General features: G+C 36.7%; 1 protein-coding gene across 1 annotated transcript in view; it reads right to left on the reverse strand.

Moving 5' to 3' along the window:
- Positions 1-16144, reverse strand: part of CFAP54 (cilia and flagella associated protein 54) — a 301384-nt gene that overhangs the window by 220741 nt on the left and 64499 nt on the right. Inside the window, exons 15-19 of the mRNA XM_012814149.2 lie at positions 16006-16082; positions 9867-9995; positions 9395-9521; positions 7849-7935; positions 7635-7756 (exon numbers count right to left, since the gene is read on the reverse strand). Of these exons, the coding sequence (XP_012669603.2) occupies positions 7635-7756; positions 7849-7935; positions 9395-9521; positions 9867-9995; positions 16006-16082 (542 nt within the window). The remainder of the gene's footprint in view (positions 1-7634; positions 7757-7848; positions 7936-9394; positions 9522-9866; positions 9996-16005; positions 16083-16144) is intronic.

Raw genomic sequence — 16144 nt, forward strand, 5'->3', positions numbered from 1 at the left:
CTCTGAGTCTTTATCCATGCAGTTCCCTCCTCCTAGAGGATCTTATGTCCTTTTCTCTGCTTCATGATCCTTTCAAACATCATCTCCACTGCATCTTCTGAAATAGTCCCATGTTTAAATGCTCCATTCTCCTCATTTCATAATGTCTTTATTTTAGCAAGTATTATGTGACATATTACATATGTACATGAGTGTTCACATCTTCTAAACAATGAGTGTCTTGGTGGCAAGGACAGTGCTTTATTTATCTCTTCAGGTGAAATCAGTGTGTTCGGAATGAAAGACATGAAATTATGACAGAGGAGGGTGGTCTTTACCATAAAGCATTTTAAGATAGCATATTTAAAATGTTAAATGTTCTGATGTTGTCTTCATCAATTTTAACTGTAGAACCCTAATTCAGATCCCATGACCCAATTTAAAATAGGCTGACATAGTTTTAAGTGAAAAGTAACAAAAGAAAAGTCTATTACAAAGTCCTTGATTTAGATAAATTCTATAACAGAACTCAAGGAAAATCTCAATGCTAATCAGAATCCTAACTTAGTGAGCCAATTCATTGAGCTGCTAAGAAGATTCCATTTTTGAGAAAGTGACCAGGGATTTTTAAGGAGGGTTCCTCAACTAGAAAAGAGAAGGAAAGGAAGCCCCCCAAAAAATCAGGAAGGAAAAATTATCATGGAAACAACTTAACAAAATTGTGAAAAAGTGTTATCAACATGAACTTGAATGTTACCTGTAACAGCAATACCTTAGAATACAAAGGTATTATAATTGCAAAATCTAAACAAACCTTCTCTAATTACAGATCAAGAAGAAGGAGGTTTTCCATGATGTATCAGATAATGGAACATATATACTATATATACTCACATCCTCCACTGGTCTAGCACAGTGCCTGGAAAATAAGAAATATAATTGAACTTGAAAGAGGAAATGAGCCTTTCCCTACCACACAAAAAGACCAAGACACCTTAACAGAATGGGACTTCCATACCAACTCTCGAGGGAAATAAGTTTTCTGGATGGTCTTTAAATGGCGATGTGTACTGCAATGCACCACACCAAAACAGGGCAATCTTAAGTATTTTGTCTGAATGTAAATTTCTCTGCCTATAGTTTCCATTACAGAAAATAAGATCTGCCTCTCTTCAGAAGTTACACAATGCTCATGAGGACAGATTGATGCTAAATACATCTGGCACAGGCTTGACACCCACAATGCCACAAAAGACAAATGGAAAGATGTAATGTAATCTTGAGGCATGATCAAGACATATGTAAACAGTGATCGCAAGACTGGAATGATAAAGTGCTGTACTTACTGCTTATCTAATAGACCTCCCTGAGGTATATTCTGAGTTCTCAGCATTATAATACATATAGCAGAAGAAAATGAAAAGAACACTGGGAAGGAATATTGTTGAGAATAAAATACACAGTTTATAGGGCAAATGAAAGAGAAAACAGAAAGAAATGCTCAGTCTGATAGAAAAATATAAAGCTCTCAAAAGTAGTTCAGATAGAATGTCCAAAAGTAGTTAAAGAGAAAGAGTAGTAATAGTAACTGTTCTGATATGACACAGCAGAAGGTTCCAGAGTGCTTAAAGGGAAAGGGTGACGATAATAACAATGATTAACATTTATTGACTGCTTAGTCTGTTACAAATACTAAGCATTTTATATGCATCATTGCATTGAATCTTTCGTAGACCCCCCCTTTAAAGATGAAGTAATTAAAATCTAAGAAAGCATAAATACCTTGACTTAAGTCTACAGGAGAACTTTAGTCCAAGGCCTTTATGATTCTAACCACTTGCTATTTTGTCTCAGAACAAAGCTAAGTTAAAAGAAACGTGAAAAGGCAACCTAGATGAAATTTCCTATTCCATACCCTTAAAACACTTAAAAGGAGGAAAAAAACATATCCATGTAACAAAACAGCACTTATACTGCCTAAATCTATTGAAATAGAAAATACATATATTCCTGCCTTAACCAAATAAAGCATATTAATAAATATGCTAAATCTTCTGTCAGTATTTTGAGGCCTGGTTTTGAAAACATAACCTCTTAGGAGGGAATCAGAATTAGAAAGAGTCTGCTCTTTTGTAAGGAAGAATTCAGCACAGCATAATTAAAAAGAGCTGAGAAAAATAGTTGATATCCTTCCCTTTTCCTTCCACCAAAAAGCAAATGAAATTGATTTGACTGAAATGCTACAAAACAAGAAAAATAATTAAGTCCAGTTACTGCTGACATAGTTAATAGACTGGTATTTAGGGGACATCAAGATGTAAATTCAGGAAATATTAAAGCCAGGAGTTATTAGAACTTGTAGTAGCCCCGGGCTTCTTCATTAGTTCTAGTTTCAAAATGGGACCTTACAATTAGATTCTGCATCAGTTATAACAAATAATGTGCTTAAACCATAATACTTTTTGCTTACAGTTGAGACCTTATTAGTGGAATTTGGAATTGCTAAAATCATCTCAGCTATAGATTTACTTAGTTTCTAACAAATAGTATCAGGAGAAAAGTAGATGCAACAATTTAGTTTCTTTGCAACAGAAATAACTGCAAAACCAGGCTGAGACCAAAGCAACCCCAGAGAGGTAGGATGGTCTTCAGAATGCAGCCGTTAATACTCTGGTCAGGACACAAGCCCTGGAATGAATGAGGTGACAAACTTTCTTTCCTTCAAGAAGACAAACTTCTTTTCCTTGTCAATCATTTTATACCCTGGGATGAATAAAACCATCTTGGTCTTTGTATCTCTCTACAAAGATACAGATTCCAAGAAGGACAATCAGTTGGCCTTGGGGGCATCACTAGTCTTCACCTGACTATGTTTAATGGGGAAGAAAAACAACCTCAAAAGGTGTCATTTGGGAGGGAAAATGGATCCTGAACAGAAAACAGCAGTAATCAATGCTGCCCTTGAAACTCTAGGCACTTGTATTGAGGAGCACTTCTGCCTCTTTCCAATGAAAATTTCATCTGCAAAGATGCTGAATGTTCAGCTGGTGGGCTCTGAAGTGGACTAAAAGCAACAACATGATGAGTACTATATTTGATAAGAAGTAGATCAAAAACAGCCAGTATTGGTCTGGGTGCAATCCTTTAAAGCAAACCTATGGTATAACGTGTAAAGAGCCAAAGTCGATTTCCGGGGTCAAATAACCAAAACAGGAAAACTGAAAAATTTAACCCCCATAATCAAGGGAAAAAGCCAGTCATCTCATTTGGAAAGCCAGCAGGCTATTATTAAAGGTTTTTCCCTCATTCACCACAACAAGTTGGTTCACTTCAGTTGATTAGAAATAAACAGACATTTGATTAGATTATTTGAATCCACGGAGTCAGGAAATTTTTAAAAACCTGAACAGAGCATGAATTACTTACATTCTGAAGAAACCCAGGCTTTTCAAACCTTTTTATGATATCAGGTGACACATCAATTACTGATTTGGGGATAATTTTATTGCAGGATCATGATATTATTAAACATTCTGTAATACACCCCAGTTGAAAATGACTGCCAAGGGAAAGAAATTTATTTGTCTTCTTTAAAGAAAGAAAGTTTGGCAATTATTTGAGCCATAACATCCATACCATCGTTGTTTAGCAGAGTACTCTGAGGACTGATCATTAAGCCTTAACACTTGGATAAAAACAACCTCTGAGGAACAGAAGTGGCTATGGAGGATTTCAGGATTTCTAAATAAATATTCAACATGGTCCTTGTTGGTGAAAATCCTTGTGGAGGGCCTGTCATAAAAAGTAGAACTTGTAACTGTATTTCATGAGTCTATCCTAACAGGACATCACACTCATAATTTTTTTGAAGTTAAAATCATTTCACCTAAAAATAATAGAAAGAAAACATGTGTACTGGAAACATAAGACTTCCCACATCTCCAGTCTCAGTGGTGGGGAGGAAGAGACAGACAAGAGGATGGGCTCCCAATGCGGCATTAAGGCAGAACTTAGTCATAAGAAAACCAAAGGAAAATTCCAGAGGTTTTACTCTCTTCTGGCTTTGAGAGGTCCCGAAATTAGTCTTGAGAAGAATATTTCTTGTTTTTATGATTGGTAATTTAATTTTTTTATTGCTGTACATGTATTTTGCCCACTTTTTAGTGGGGTCATTTGGGTTTTTTCTTGCAAATTTGCTTCTTTGTAGATTCTGGATATTAACCCTTTGCCAGATGCAAAATTTATGAATATTTTCTCCCATTCTACAGGTTGTCTATTTGCCCTATTGATTATTTCCTTAGCTGTGCAGAAGCTTTTTAGACATAATAGTACCAGACTTCAAAGTATATTATAGGGCTATAGAAACCAAAATAGCATGGTACCGGTATAAAAATAGAGACATAGACCAATGGAACAGAATAAAGAACCCACACATAAACCATCTACCTGGGGGAGGCACAGTGGCTCACACCTATAATCCTATCACTCTGGGAGGCTAAGGCAGGCAGACTCTTTGAGCTCAGGAATTCAAGACTAGCCTGAGCAAGAGCAGGACCTCATCTCTACTAAAAATACAAAAAATTAGACATGTATTATGGCAAGCACCTGTAGTTCCAGCTACTCAGGAGGCTGAGGTGGGAGGATCACATGAACCCAGGATTTTGAGGTTGCTGTGAGCTAGACTGACACCATGGCACTCACACCTAGGCAACAGAGTAAGACTCTGTCTCAAAAAAAAAAAAATCTACCTACAGCCAACTGGTCTTTGACAAAGCAGACAACAATACACACTGAGGAAAAGAAGCCCTATTGATAAGTTGTGCTGGGAAAAATGGTTAGCCACATGCAGAAGAATGAAACAGGAACCCTACCTCTCACTACTCACAAAAATTTACTCAAGATGTATAGAAGATTTAAACGTAAGAGATGAAACCAAAAGAACTCTAGAAGAAAGTATAAGAAAAAACCCTTCTAGATATTGGCATAGGCAAAGAATTTATGGCTAAGACTATAATGGCAATTACAACGAAAATACATAACTGGGATTTGACTCAACTGAGAGCAGTATTTCTAAAAGAAAGACAGGATTTGTTTGCCATAGAAATAGGACTGAAGTAACAATGTCCAAGCACTAGATAGTAGCAAATAACCACAGAAGCCTCTGCTAAGCAAAAGGGTCTGAAAGTGCCCAGCCGTCTTCCAACAAAGGTCAGAACCCTGACTGGCTTTATCAGCTCAATACCCAACACCACTACCAACTCCCTCCTCCAAATACTGAAAATTCCAACTTAATGAAGCTCTTCCCTACCATGCCAGGACAGACTTCTCCACCTTAAACAGGGAAACCACTTGTCTAGCTAAAATTCTTATACAGGCATGAAAAAACTTCTTATGGGGCAGCATCCATAGCTCAGTGAGTAGGGCACTGGCCACATACACTGAGGTTGGTGGGTTCCAGCCCAACCTGGGCTTGCTAAACAATGCAGACTCCAACAAAAAAAGAGCCAGGCATTGTGGTGGGCACCTGTGGTCCCAGCTACTTGGGAGGCTGAGGCAAGAGAATCACTTAGCCCAAGAGTTGGAGGTTGCTGTGAGCTGTGATGCCGCAGAACTCTACCAAGGGTGATAAAGTGAGACTGTCTCAAAAAAAAAAAGTCTTATGAGCTCGTCTGCACTTCTTCTCTGGTCTCATGTGTTACCACCCTTTCCCCCCACATCTTCCTGTTCCAGTCACACTGAAGACATACTCTAGGCCCATCAAACTATAAGCACTCTATGACCTTTCTAGGCATAGAAATGTCCTTTCCCCCTTTGGCCCTCCTCTTTCTCAGGAAACTCAGAATTATTTTAGTATTTAACTTCACATCATCTCTCTTTTAGAATTCACCCTCACATCTCCTGGATGTTACCTTAAACATTCCCCACTTTTGAGTTAGGTACTCTCCTGTTGGATTCCCCTAGCACTCTTACAATTAAAGCACCTGTAAAATGGACCCATAATTACCTATTTTTCTATCTCTTCTCCCATAGGCTGGATTTCTATACTTACAAATTCACAAAGAGATGGCAATCAATCAATATTTGTTGAATAAAAAAAATTTCCCCTGCACTCCATAAATTACCAGATACCTAGTGAACTCTCAGTAAAAAATTGCTGAATGGATCACAGGCATTCAAAATTATTTGTTGGTTGGATGAACTGATGGACAGAAAGTTAACCAGGAAATGATACATATCAGAAATCTTAAATTCTACTACACTACTTTCTAACCTCAAACACCATCCTTCTACCTCTTTCAGATGCATTTTCTGGTCCCTGACATGACCTCATAGAGACATTCACTCTCTTAATATTTCTGTAGTCACCAAGTCTTCATATACCTTGATAGTATCACTTCTGCACATACATTTTTAATGCCATGAATTTTTAACCCAAATCCTCATTCAAAAAAAATCCAAATCTGTACAAATCTCTGCTGTTGCAAATAATTTCGCCATCATTACTACTAAGAATAGTGTATCAAGATACTATCATAATATCACACCTCCATATAGAGGCAGGACGCCTAAAACTTTATGGTCTCCAACCTTAACTAAATTTATTTACCCTAGCCAGTCCTTTTACTTGAAGTCACCTCCCTCCTCCATTCCTTCCATTCTCCAATCATCTTCGTTCCTTACCCTCTGTTGATGGCAGATATCTTTATCTCCTACTTTATCAGATTATTGATCTTAGAAGGCTCCAACTTCACATCAACAAACTTTTTATATCTACAGCTGTCCTCTTTCCCTCTGTATTAAAGGATGATGAGGTGTCTTCCCTGCAGCCCACCCTCCACTGAAGATGAATCCTTTGTCTGTGCTTTTAATCTCATTCTCTTCCCTGTTCTCTAGGACTTTGCTCTGTGTATTAACCTCTCCCTCTTACATTTTCAATTTCTCTTTGTTCTGGCCCTTGTTTTTTAGCATACCAATATGCTAAATTTTCTCTCTTCATCCCTTCTTAACTTCATATCCATCCCTCAAGCTTTGACCTACTTTTTCCTTCTTTGATTACCCAAGCCACTTGTAGCATTATTCTCTGCATCTTCACATGCTATTCACTTAGTCAGTGCAATTAACTTTTGTGGGTTTTATATAGGCAAAAAGAAAGATCCCATAATTTGAAACATGATTGCTGCCAGGAAGTTAAACTGTAAGCTCAACATAAAATCAATCAGCAAGAAGACAAAACAATTTCCATGCCAGGATGAGATCTGATTAAAGGTATCAACAAGGAATTGGTCTAAAAATTAGCAATATCCATCTGAGAGAGCAAGTACTTGAGCCAATGGGCTTTAAGCAATTTAATCCCATAGTTAAAAAATGTACTAGTGTACTGGCCCAGTGTCACTTCAGTACTCTAATTTCCCTCATTTTGAGTCTTCTGATATTATTTAGTTTCCCATGTAGGTTGTATAGAGTTCCCACAGACCATCCTATTTCAGGAGTGTTCAGTACTAGAGGCATATATTATTTCCCCTGTTAAGGCTGGACTACAAAAGTTGATAACTGAATGTTAAGGGAAACACATTATTTTTAAGAAAAGGAAATAAATCATTCATTATAACAGAAGTTGTATATCAGGACTAAAGGAAGGAAAGAAATAATCCTACCCTCAAAAGTTTCCATGAAGATGTAGAGGTTACATCTTTCTCAAATATTAAAAGTGCTTTCTCCATTAAGTAAATTGCTTTAGATAGTTTATTCTTCTTTATTTTATTCATTACACTTGATTCTGCAAAAGCAAACAAATAGTTTACCAAAAAGGCAAAATAGAAATTATCTTTCAAATTTTGTGGAAATACCAGTTACCCCAGTTTTAATTACCTGTAAAACAATCACAGTCTCCAGATCGTTTTAGTTTTCCTGGACCTTTGGTTGAAACATTTTTGCTAAGTGTTGGAGTCTGCAAAACTGAATAAAAAGACTATCATTACAATTGGGTTTGTGTCAAAGACAAGAAATATTTATTACACATTACAAAGTAATGCAAATATTGATTACTCTATCATATGTAATCTTTTCTCATTAATAAATAAAACCTCAAATAAATCTACTCTGATGCAGTTTTATTATCATATCCTCTTTTGATTGCCACAGTATACTTCAGAACAGAAGACTTTCCAAATTATAAAATATTTGATTTTGTATTTCATCTTACATAAAATCATCTTGAAGATTGACAAATAAGGTCTAGCCTACTTTTGTTCACTTTACCTGACATGTTATGTAGTACAGATAGTGAGTCCTAAATACCAATAAGCTGTGAAATCTCTGCCCACAGCCAACTTTCGAGAGAAGCTATTTCGTCCATGGTCCCTGCAAGAGCTCTGGCTCCCACATGAGTACCACTCTCTCCTAGGTGTGGCCAATAAAATCGGGGCCACTCTCAAGAATTTCAGCTAAAACATGAACTGTTCCAGTTGTTGATCCTGGTACATAATGGGGGTTGTCCATCATCACCTGGTATGTAACTGGGGTGGTTCACCAAAGATAGGAACAGAGATGAAGGAGGAGGAAAGATAGAAACTACAGTGCACTGACTCTTGATTTGACGTCCTTACCTCGTCATGAGGCAATCACAACCCACAACTTAGATGCAGTTCATCTATCCTCTGACACTGCTGGCAGACATCTTGCTCAGTTTTTCACTAGTTTCTAGGATTAAGTATAAATCCCTTAGCCCTTCAGTCACTGTGCCCAACCTCTCTTGGCTTTGCTGTCATTTCCCCACATGTGCTCTTCACTCCAGCCATAAGACAATTCCAGGAGTTCCTAAACTGCACTGTGGAGTTATCGTCTTCCATCTTCTAAATGCTATTTTCTCTACCACAAATGCCACTTTCTCTACCTTCTTCATATAAGTAACTTTTACTGCTTTCTGGTCAACTATCGCTCCTTTCAGAAAGTCATTCCTGATTTTCTTGCCTGATACAAATACTTCTACATGCCTGTAACACGCTAAGCCCACCTCTACTACAACACTTAATTAGCCTCAAATGTTATAACTGGTTTGCTTATCTAGAAGCTCAAAAGTAGAAGCTTTCTTATTTGGTGCCTAATATAGTGCCTGGGTCTTGGTAGGCATCCAATAAATGTTCACTCAATTGCCTTAACAAATTATTATTAATTTACTTTAATTCAGACAAATAATTAAACCTCCTGTAGAAGTTTACTAACTGACTTGGTATGCAAAATGCAAATCAATAATGAAAAATATTGATATTAACCAGGGAACTATGAAAAAATAAAATAATGAAGCTTATCTGAAAAAACAGTCCACAAGAACACAGTTTGCAAATTAAATTGATTTCTCTACTGAAATTTGGTTGACAATTGATTCAGAACAGAGATTTTCTTTCATGACCACTACCTTGCAATCTGTCAAGAAGCACAGCAGCTACTCGGTGTTGAGATTGCATTAGTTGAAGATGCAAATCCATCATGAAACTATTTGCCGTGAGTTGTTTGTAACTCTCTCCATCTATGTCTTGGGTGTGCTTTGGTCCAATAGAGTTGAAGTAAAAATAAAAAGAAATAGTTATCAAAACACACTAAAAACAGCTGCCTCCTATTATCTTCCTTATCAATATCTTATTAGTAAATTCTGATCACTCAGCCCTTTGTATTTGGCTTACACATTGATAAATATGCTCAGAATTTATCAGTCTTGGACAAATTCAAAGACTCTTAATTCTCCTTGATCTCTTTTGGGAAGACAGGAATATTTCTGGCCTCTAAGGAAAAAGCCATCACAAATCATGCTTTACTTACCTACTTTCAAGGCCAGTCCTCTTCCTACTTAAGTAAAACTTCAATCTGACATATGACTTTCCAGTTCTTACCTTGATGTAGAGGTGGTCAGTTACTGACACGCCATCTGACAAAGTACTTAATGTGTAATTCGAATTTATTCCACCAATTGCTTTGTCAAGAAGTTCATAAGCAAGAAGTAATTGTTCCATAGGTTTTTTCTAAATAGTTTTATAAATAAACAAGAAAAAAAAACCTTAAGGGGAAATCATATGCCCTTTTTAACGATAATTCAGAACGAAATAACAAGTTCAAATAGTCTATCCAACATTAACAATGTTGTGTTTCATACCAAACATATTTCTCTTTAACTATATATGGATCTCTATCAATAATGGTGAAAATAATAAATAAATTTCATCATTTTTACAGATATAAGCTCTTTACAAACATTTATATAACTTCTGTTTATGGTTTGCAAAATTCTTTATACCAACTGTACAAATAAATTTTTAAAATATAACTCACACAATTTACCTTTTTTTACCTATTAATTTAAAAAGTTAATTTTTTTAATTTCAGAATCTGAGAGCTAGAAATTTAAACATAAAGCCCATCAAATCCAATGGTTTACATCACTATTTTCAAAATCTAAACATTTTTAATGTAATTATTCTCACAGAGAGACAAATATAGAGAATAAATATAAAGAGCAACCAGCTTTGTTCCAACTTTCAAATTTCCATATTTTTTCCAGAATTTTTGTAGCATGTAAAGTATACTGGCCAGGTACAGTGGCTTACACCTATAATGCTAGCACTCCGGTAGGCTGAGGCGGGTGAATTGCTCAGGAGTTCAAGATCAGCCTGAGCAAGAGTGAGACCCCATCGCTGCTAAAAATAGAAAAACTAACTGGGTGTCATGGTAGGCGCCTATAGTCCCAGCTACCCACAAGGCTGAGGCAAGAGGATCACTTGGCCCAGGTCTATCTCAAAAAAAGAAAGAAAGGAGAAAGAGGAGGAAGAAGAAGAGGAAGAACAGGAGGAGGAAGAGGAGGAAGAGGAGAGGAAGAAAGAAGGAGAAGGAGGAAGAGAAGAAGACACACAAGTACATAGACTTGAACTCTTCTATATAACTCCCCACAATGCTATTCCTCTTTTCTGTCCCTAGAGGTAGCTACTGTCCTTAAATTTGGTTTTAATAACCTTTTGCATGTTTTTAAACTTTAACTACATGTGTAGGTGATTTTTAAACATATGCAAGTTTTGCTGAAATTTTTCTTTTTTTTCAGATGGGGATCTTGCTCTGTCACCCAGGCTAGCGTCCAGTGGCCTCATCATAGCTCACTTGCAACCTCAAACTCCTGGGCTCAAGCAATCCTCTCCCTCAGCCTCCCAGAGTGCTAGGATTACAAGCATAAGCCACCTTGCCTGGCCAACCATATGCAATATTTCTTTGCATAATTTTTAATTCTCTCTTACAAAATTCTGCACACTGCTTTTTTCACAAAACCATACATTGTTCAAACTTACTGCTAGTATGTATAATCAATGGTTTGGTTATTGAACACAGAACTACTCTAGATATACATGTACCAAGCAGAAAGGGATTTAATACACAGCATAGAGGGGTCCATCACTATTGGAAAGCATGAGAAAATGAAGATTGAGAAAGCTGCCAGGGACAATTTTGCTTCAAACTATTCTCAAGAGTTTGCTTGAAACTCTGTGTGAATTTAAAAGAATCTAGGAGGCAGCTGATAACAGCCTCAATACCTACTACACTGAGGAAGGTGAATTGTAAGAGTCGCTCAGCATGGGTGATGAATACACATTTTCCATCTGCCCCTGAAGATTAAGAACTCTTTCTTCTCTTAAGCATTATAAATTTATGCAAATGTCCTTCACTAGATGACTGACCTAAAACCATATGGAAATGAGATGCTGGAAATATAGCTTCAGCAAAGGTGACTATTGACTGTTGGCAATGATTCCAAGCTGACTCTAGTTCATTGGTCCGCACAGCTACAATGAATTGGTATTACTCTGAGGAACCTGTCACAATTTATTTATCCACTCTTGCCAATGGACATTTTATTACTACTACTAAGTATGTTGCAATGTAGTGTACTTATCTGTGAATAAACACAAAGTTAATACTTCCTTTACAGTCCTTATATATTTTTTCTGCTTTCTTTTTTATTTATCTGTCTAAGACCTCCAGGCTTTTCTAAGACAAAAGGTGTTTTTTTGGTATTGTTTCAGGTTAATTTGAGGGCACAAAGGATTAGGTTATGAAGTTTGCATTTTACAGGTAGAGTTCCTCTTATAATTATGTCCCAAACCCAAGAGGTGTGCCATACCCCCTAATGTTGTACCCATTAAGCCATTAAACAGGAGTACACCCTTCCCCCTCTCTCCTCCCCTCTCTCCACATACTTATTCCTCCACCACCCCCCACCTTAATGCAAGAGGTCTTAAATGAACAGATAAACAAAAGAATGATGAATATTTTTATGTGATGACATTAATATAAAAGGACTACTTGTGATATTTTACCATAGGTATAGCACTCATTGAAGGTCTTTGACACAGAAGTTCTATTTCATTCCTAACTAACCAAAGTTATTTTTTTAAAGGGTGGTTGTTTTATAAAAGGATGAAGGTTGTTGAATTTCATCAAATGCTTTTGTTGAATCTTTTTGTCTATGTTTTTTTTCCCTTTCATCTGCTTATGTGATGTATTGTATTATAGATTTCGAATGTTAAGGCATCCTTGCATTCCTGGAATATATACTATATATCTATGTCTATCTATCTATCTACCTATCTATCTATCTATCTATCTATTCATTCAAGAATCAAGGCTCAAGCAGGTTTCCCTAGCAACCCAAGTAGTGCAAATTGAAATTATAAACCTACTTGAGATCCCGAAGGATAGACTTTCTCCCATCCACTCCCTTCTCAGTACACAAGGTGATCCCTGATCTGCCACCTTCTAGTCATTTCAATTTGGGAAAAGTTACTTGCTCTACACTTTGCTCATCTATAAAATGGGGATGATTACAGCAGTAATCTTAAAGTTGTAAGGATTAAATGAGTTGTACATACATAGCTCTGAGAGTGTTGCCTGCCACACAGTGAATGTTAGGTACACATATCTTATAATTCTTACTCATTTACTTTTCACTTATTTTCAGGATGTCCAGCCTGACAAGGAAATTGTTGTGGGCTGGGCACGTGGCTCACGCCTATAATCCTAGCACTCTGGGAGGACAGGGTGAGTGGATGGATTGAGCTCAGGAATTCAAGACCAGCCTGAGCAAGAGTGAGATGCCATTTGTATTAAAAATGAAAAACTGAGGCAAGAGGATCACTTGAGCCCAAGAATTTAAGGTTGCTGTGAGCCTTGACACCATGACATTCTACTGACTGCAACAAAATGAAACAAAAGAAAGAGAAAGAAGGAAGGAAGGAAGGAAGGAAGGAAGGAAGGGAGGGAGGGAGGGAGGGAGGGAAGGAGAAGGGAAAGGGAAAGGAATTGTTGTGGACATCATTGTGTTCCTATGGCAGAATTGCAAGTTAGGAATTCAGTGGATCCATCTGTCCAGACATGACTATGCAAATTCACCCAGAAAATCAATACTAAGAAAGCACTCTTTTGTTGTTGCTGTTTGCGTTCACATTTTTTTGCTATTGCTAATTCAAGTTGTCATAAACATTTCAAATCTAAAGTTTCCAAGTTTATTCACCTATATAACTGCCATCATTTGCATACATAAAGAAAATATTCTTTGTAGTCAAATGAGCCTTTCACTTTTAATGTATGTTTCCTGCACTGCTGTCCAAATTTTGTTTGTTTGGGGAGAGTACAGAGGTGTTTGGGGCTTTTAAGGATGGAATAAATATAGTGTGCCTAAAATCACAAGAATTTGAATAACTTTTTGTAGGAGTTTCAGTTCCTACTCCCATCTTTCATGTGCCCAAGACTCATCTCTTATCCCCAGATGGTTGTTAAAAATCTAAGCTTCTTTGTGACTATGCCCATCGATCTGCTGTAGTGCCCACTCGTGAGCTCACCCTGTCAGTTCTCCTTTCTACTTTGCCCCCTGGGATTTACCTTACTTTTTTGTGAGCTCTACAAAGTGCTTGAAAATATTTGTTCAATTCTGTCCAAAATTTCTAGGTGTTTTCCAGCAGGACTTTCAGTTCATCTAGTTTGCCATGTTTCCAGGAACAGAGGTCTCTAAGGATACCTCTTTAACACCAAAAAACATCAAAGACCGCACACAAACTCACTTTCTACCATCATAATCATCATCGCTACCACCACCATCATCACCTTTACTTATCTTCTTCATCATCACATCTAACATTTAATTAAAACATGTTCCAGGTTCCAGGCTAAATGCTTTACACATTAGTTATCAGAAATTTATAATTTATTTGTTGAAGAAATAAATATTATGTAATCATTAAAACTTTAAAGTTTTCTTTCACGTAATCACAATAGTACTTCATATTTTTTAAAAATAGTAGCAAGATATATAATTTATCCTACTTAGAGACTCTGCTGATGAACATATGAATTTTGGATCCTGTTTAAAACAACTCTTTTTTCCCCATTTCCCTCCCATCTAAAGGGGTCTGAAAGCCTTAGGTTAAGATTCAGTGTTCTACATAAAACATAAGAGAAAAACTGAGTAGCCACCATGTGCCAGACTCATTTACACAGTATTACAAATATCTCGTTACTATATAATAAGTCAATGGAACAGGTACCAGTACGATTTTATAAATGATGACACTCAAACAGATGAAATAATTCATGCAAATAATTCATTCAACTCCAGTGAGGTCTTCCAACACCAACTGCTGTCCTCTTCAACCCCACCAGTCATCTCCAGTGCATCTACCATATGCCCCAATGTGGCTGGTCAGGTTATGTACTGGACAACTTCCTGGGATACCATTCACATTGTTGCCATCACATATTTGTACATTTTTTTTGACAATTTCCCAGCAAATGATAGTAAATCATCATTTACTGAGAAAAGGCTACCTTTTCCTAGTTTAGATAATAGTTCCTAGTTTCCTAGTTTAACAGTAATAGTTAATAGTTAGCAGTAATAGATAATAGTTTCCTAGTTTAGCAGTAATAGATAATAGTTTCCTAGTTTAGCAGTAGTTCAGAAAGGATCTTTAGCTTCTTTGTTGTGGGAATATTGCCACCTTCTAAGAAACTCATTTAGTGGCTTTGTCAGAAAATTTCCATCTTAAGCCAACATGAAGCACTCCACTCTGTAAATACCACTAGTATTTCTATACCTACCCACTAGGCGAGTGATTCCCAAACCCTAGTGTCCTTAAGAATCTACCTGAAGACCTTTTAAGAACATCACACCTGACATTATGATTATGTCTGGAGTGAGAAATGGGAAGCTGCATACTGAGCAGACACTGTAAGGGTTCCGTGGAAAAAACCTTGGCAGATCGTTATTATGTGTCCTCAACTTATGAAAGTCAGGCTCTTTTCCCAGTTTAAGGTTTCTCAAATCTAGCTCTCTTCAGAAGACACAATACAGCATAAAGAGCTCAAACATCATCCCCTAAAACTCATAATTAGAGAAAGTAAATTCAGAATGACCCCCTCGTCCTTCTGTACATTCACAATGATATCTGATTGATACCCAGTTTCTTAGGACTTTATCTATTATGCCAAGTGTGGCAGAGAGTGGATAAAACAACACTCTTAAAATTAACACTTGTTCTTATATTTCAAAGGGCTCCCAAAATAAATGTGAGAAAAGTGGAACAGTACTGAAAGCCAAGTAGTCATTTATGTCTATGCATTAGAAAAACATCTTTTATATAAATACCTTGAAAACACAATTATTAGAACAGCAGTTAACTCCTACGTGGGGGGGAGGGGAGGCAATGTGAGCAGGGGACATTAGTGGAGGAGGTGAGTTCCATCTGCCTGTAATATTTTGTTTCTTAAGCTAGCAGATGAGAAAATGGTAAATTATAACAGGTCTACATTATAATATTCTTTGTAATAGGTAGAAAGATATCTCTGTAGTTCTCAATGTGTGCAGAAACTGTAAATTCTCAAATTTTAAATATTCAAAATTATTTCTACAATTAACCATTATACATTTACAAATATATTATTTGAAAACAAAATTTTGTGTTTTTAAGTGTATTTTCAAAAATATGTTGTACATAATACCTTTAATATCGGAAGAACGTCCGGGATCCCTTTTGGGGACTCATATAATTCTTCAGTCCCTTTTCTTAAAGATGAGTCTGAAAAAGAAAGAATGAAAGGAGGGAAGGAGAAAGGGGAAGGAAAAGAAGAGAAAGGAAAA

Source organism: Otolemur garnettii, unplaced genomic scaffold (genome assembly GCF_000181295.1).
Source record: "Otolemur garnettii isolate 467f Iridium unplaced genomic scaffold, OtoGar3 scaffold00007, whole genome shotgun sequence".
Classification (NCBI taxonomy): Eukaryota; Metazoa; Chordata; class Mammalia; order Primates; family Galagidae; genus Otolemur; species Otolemur garnettii.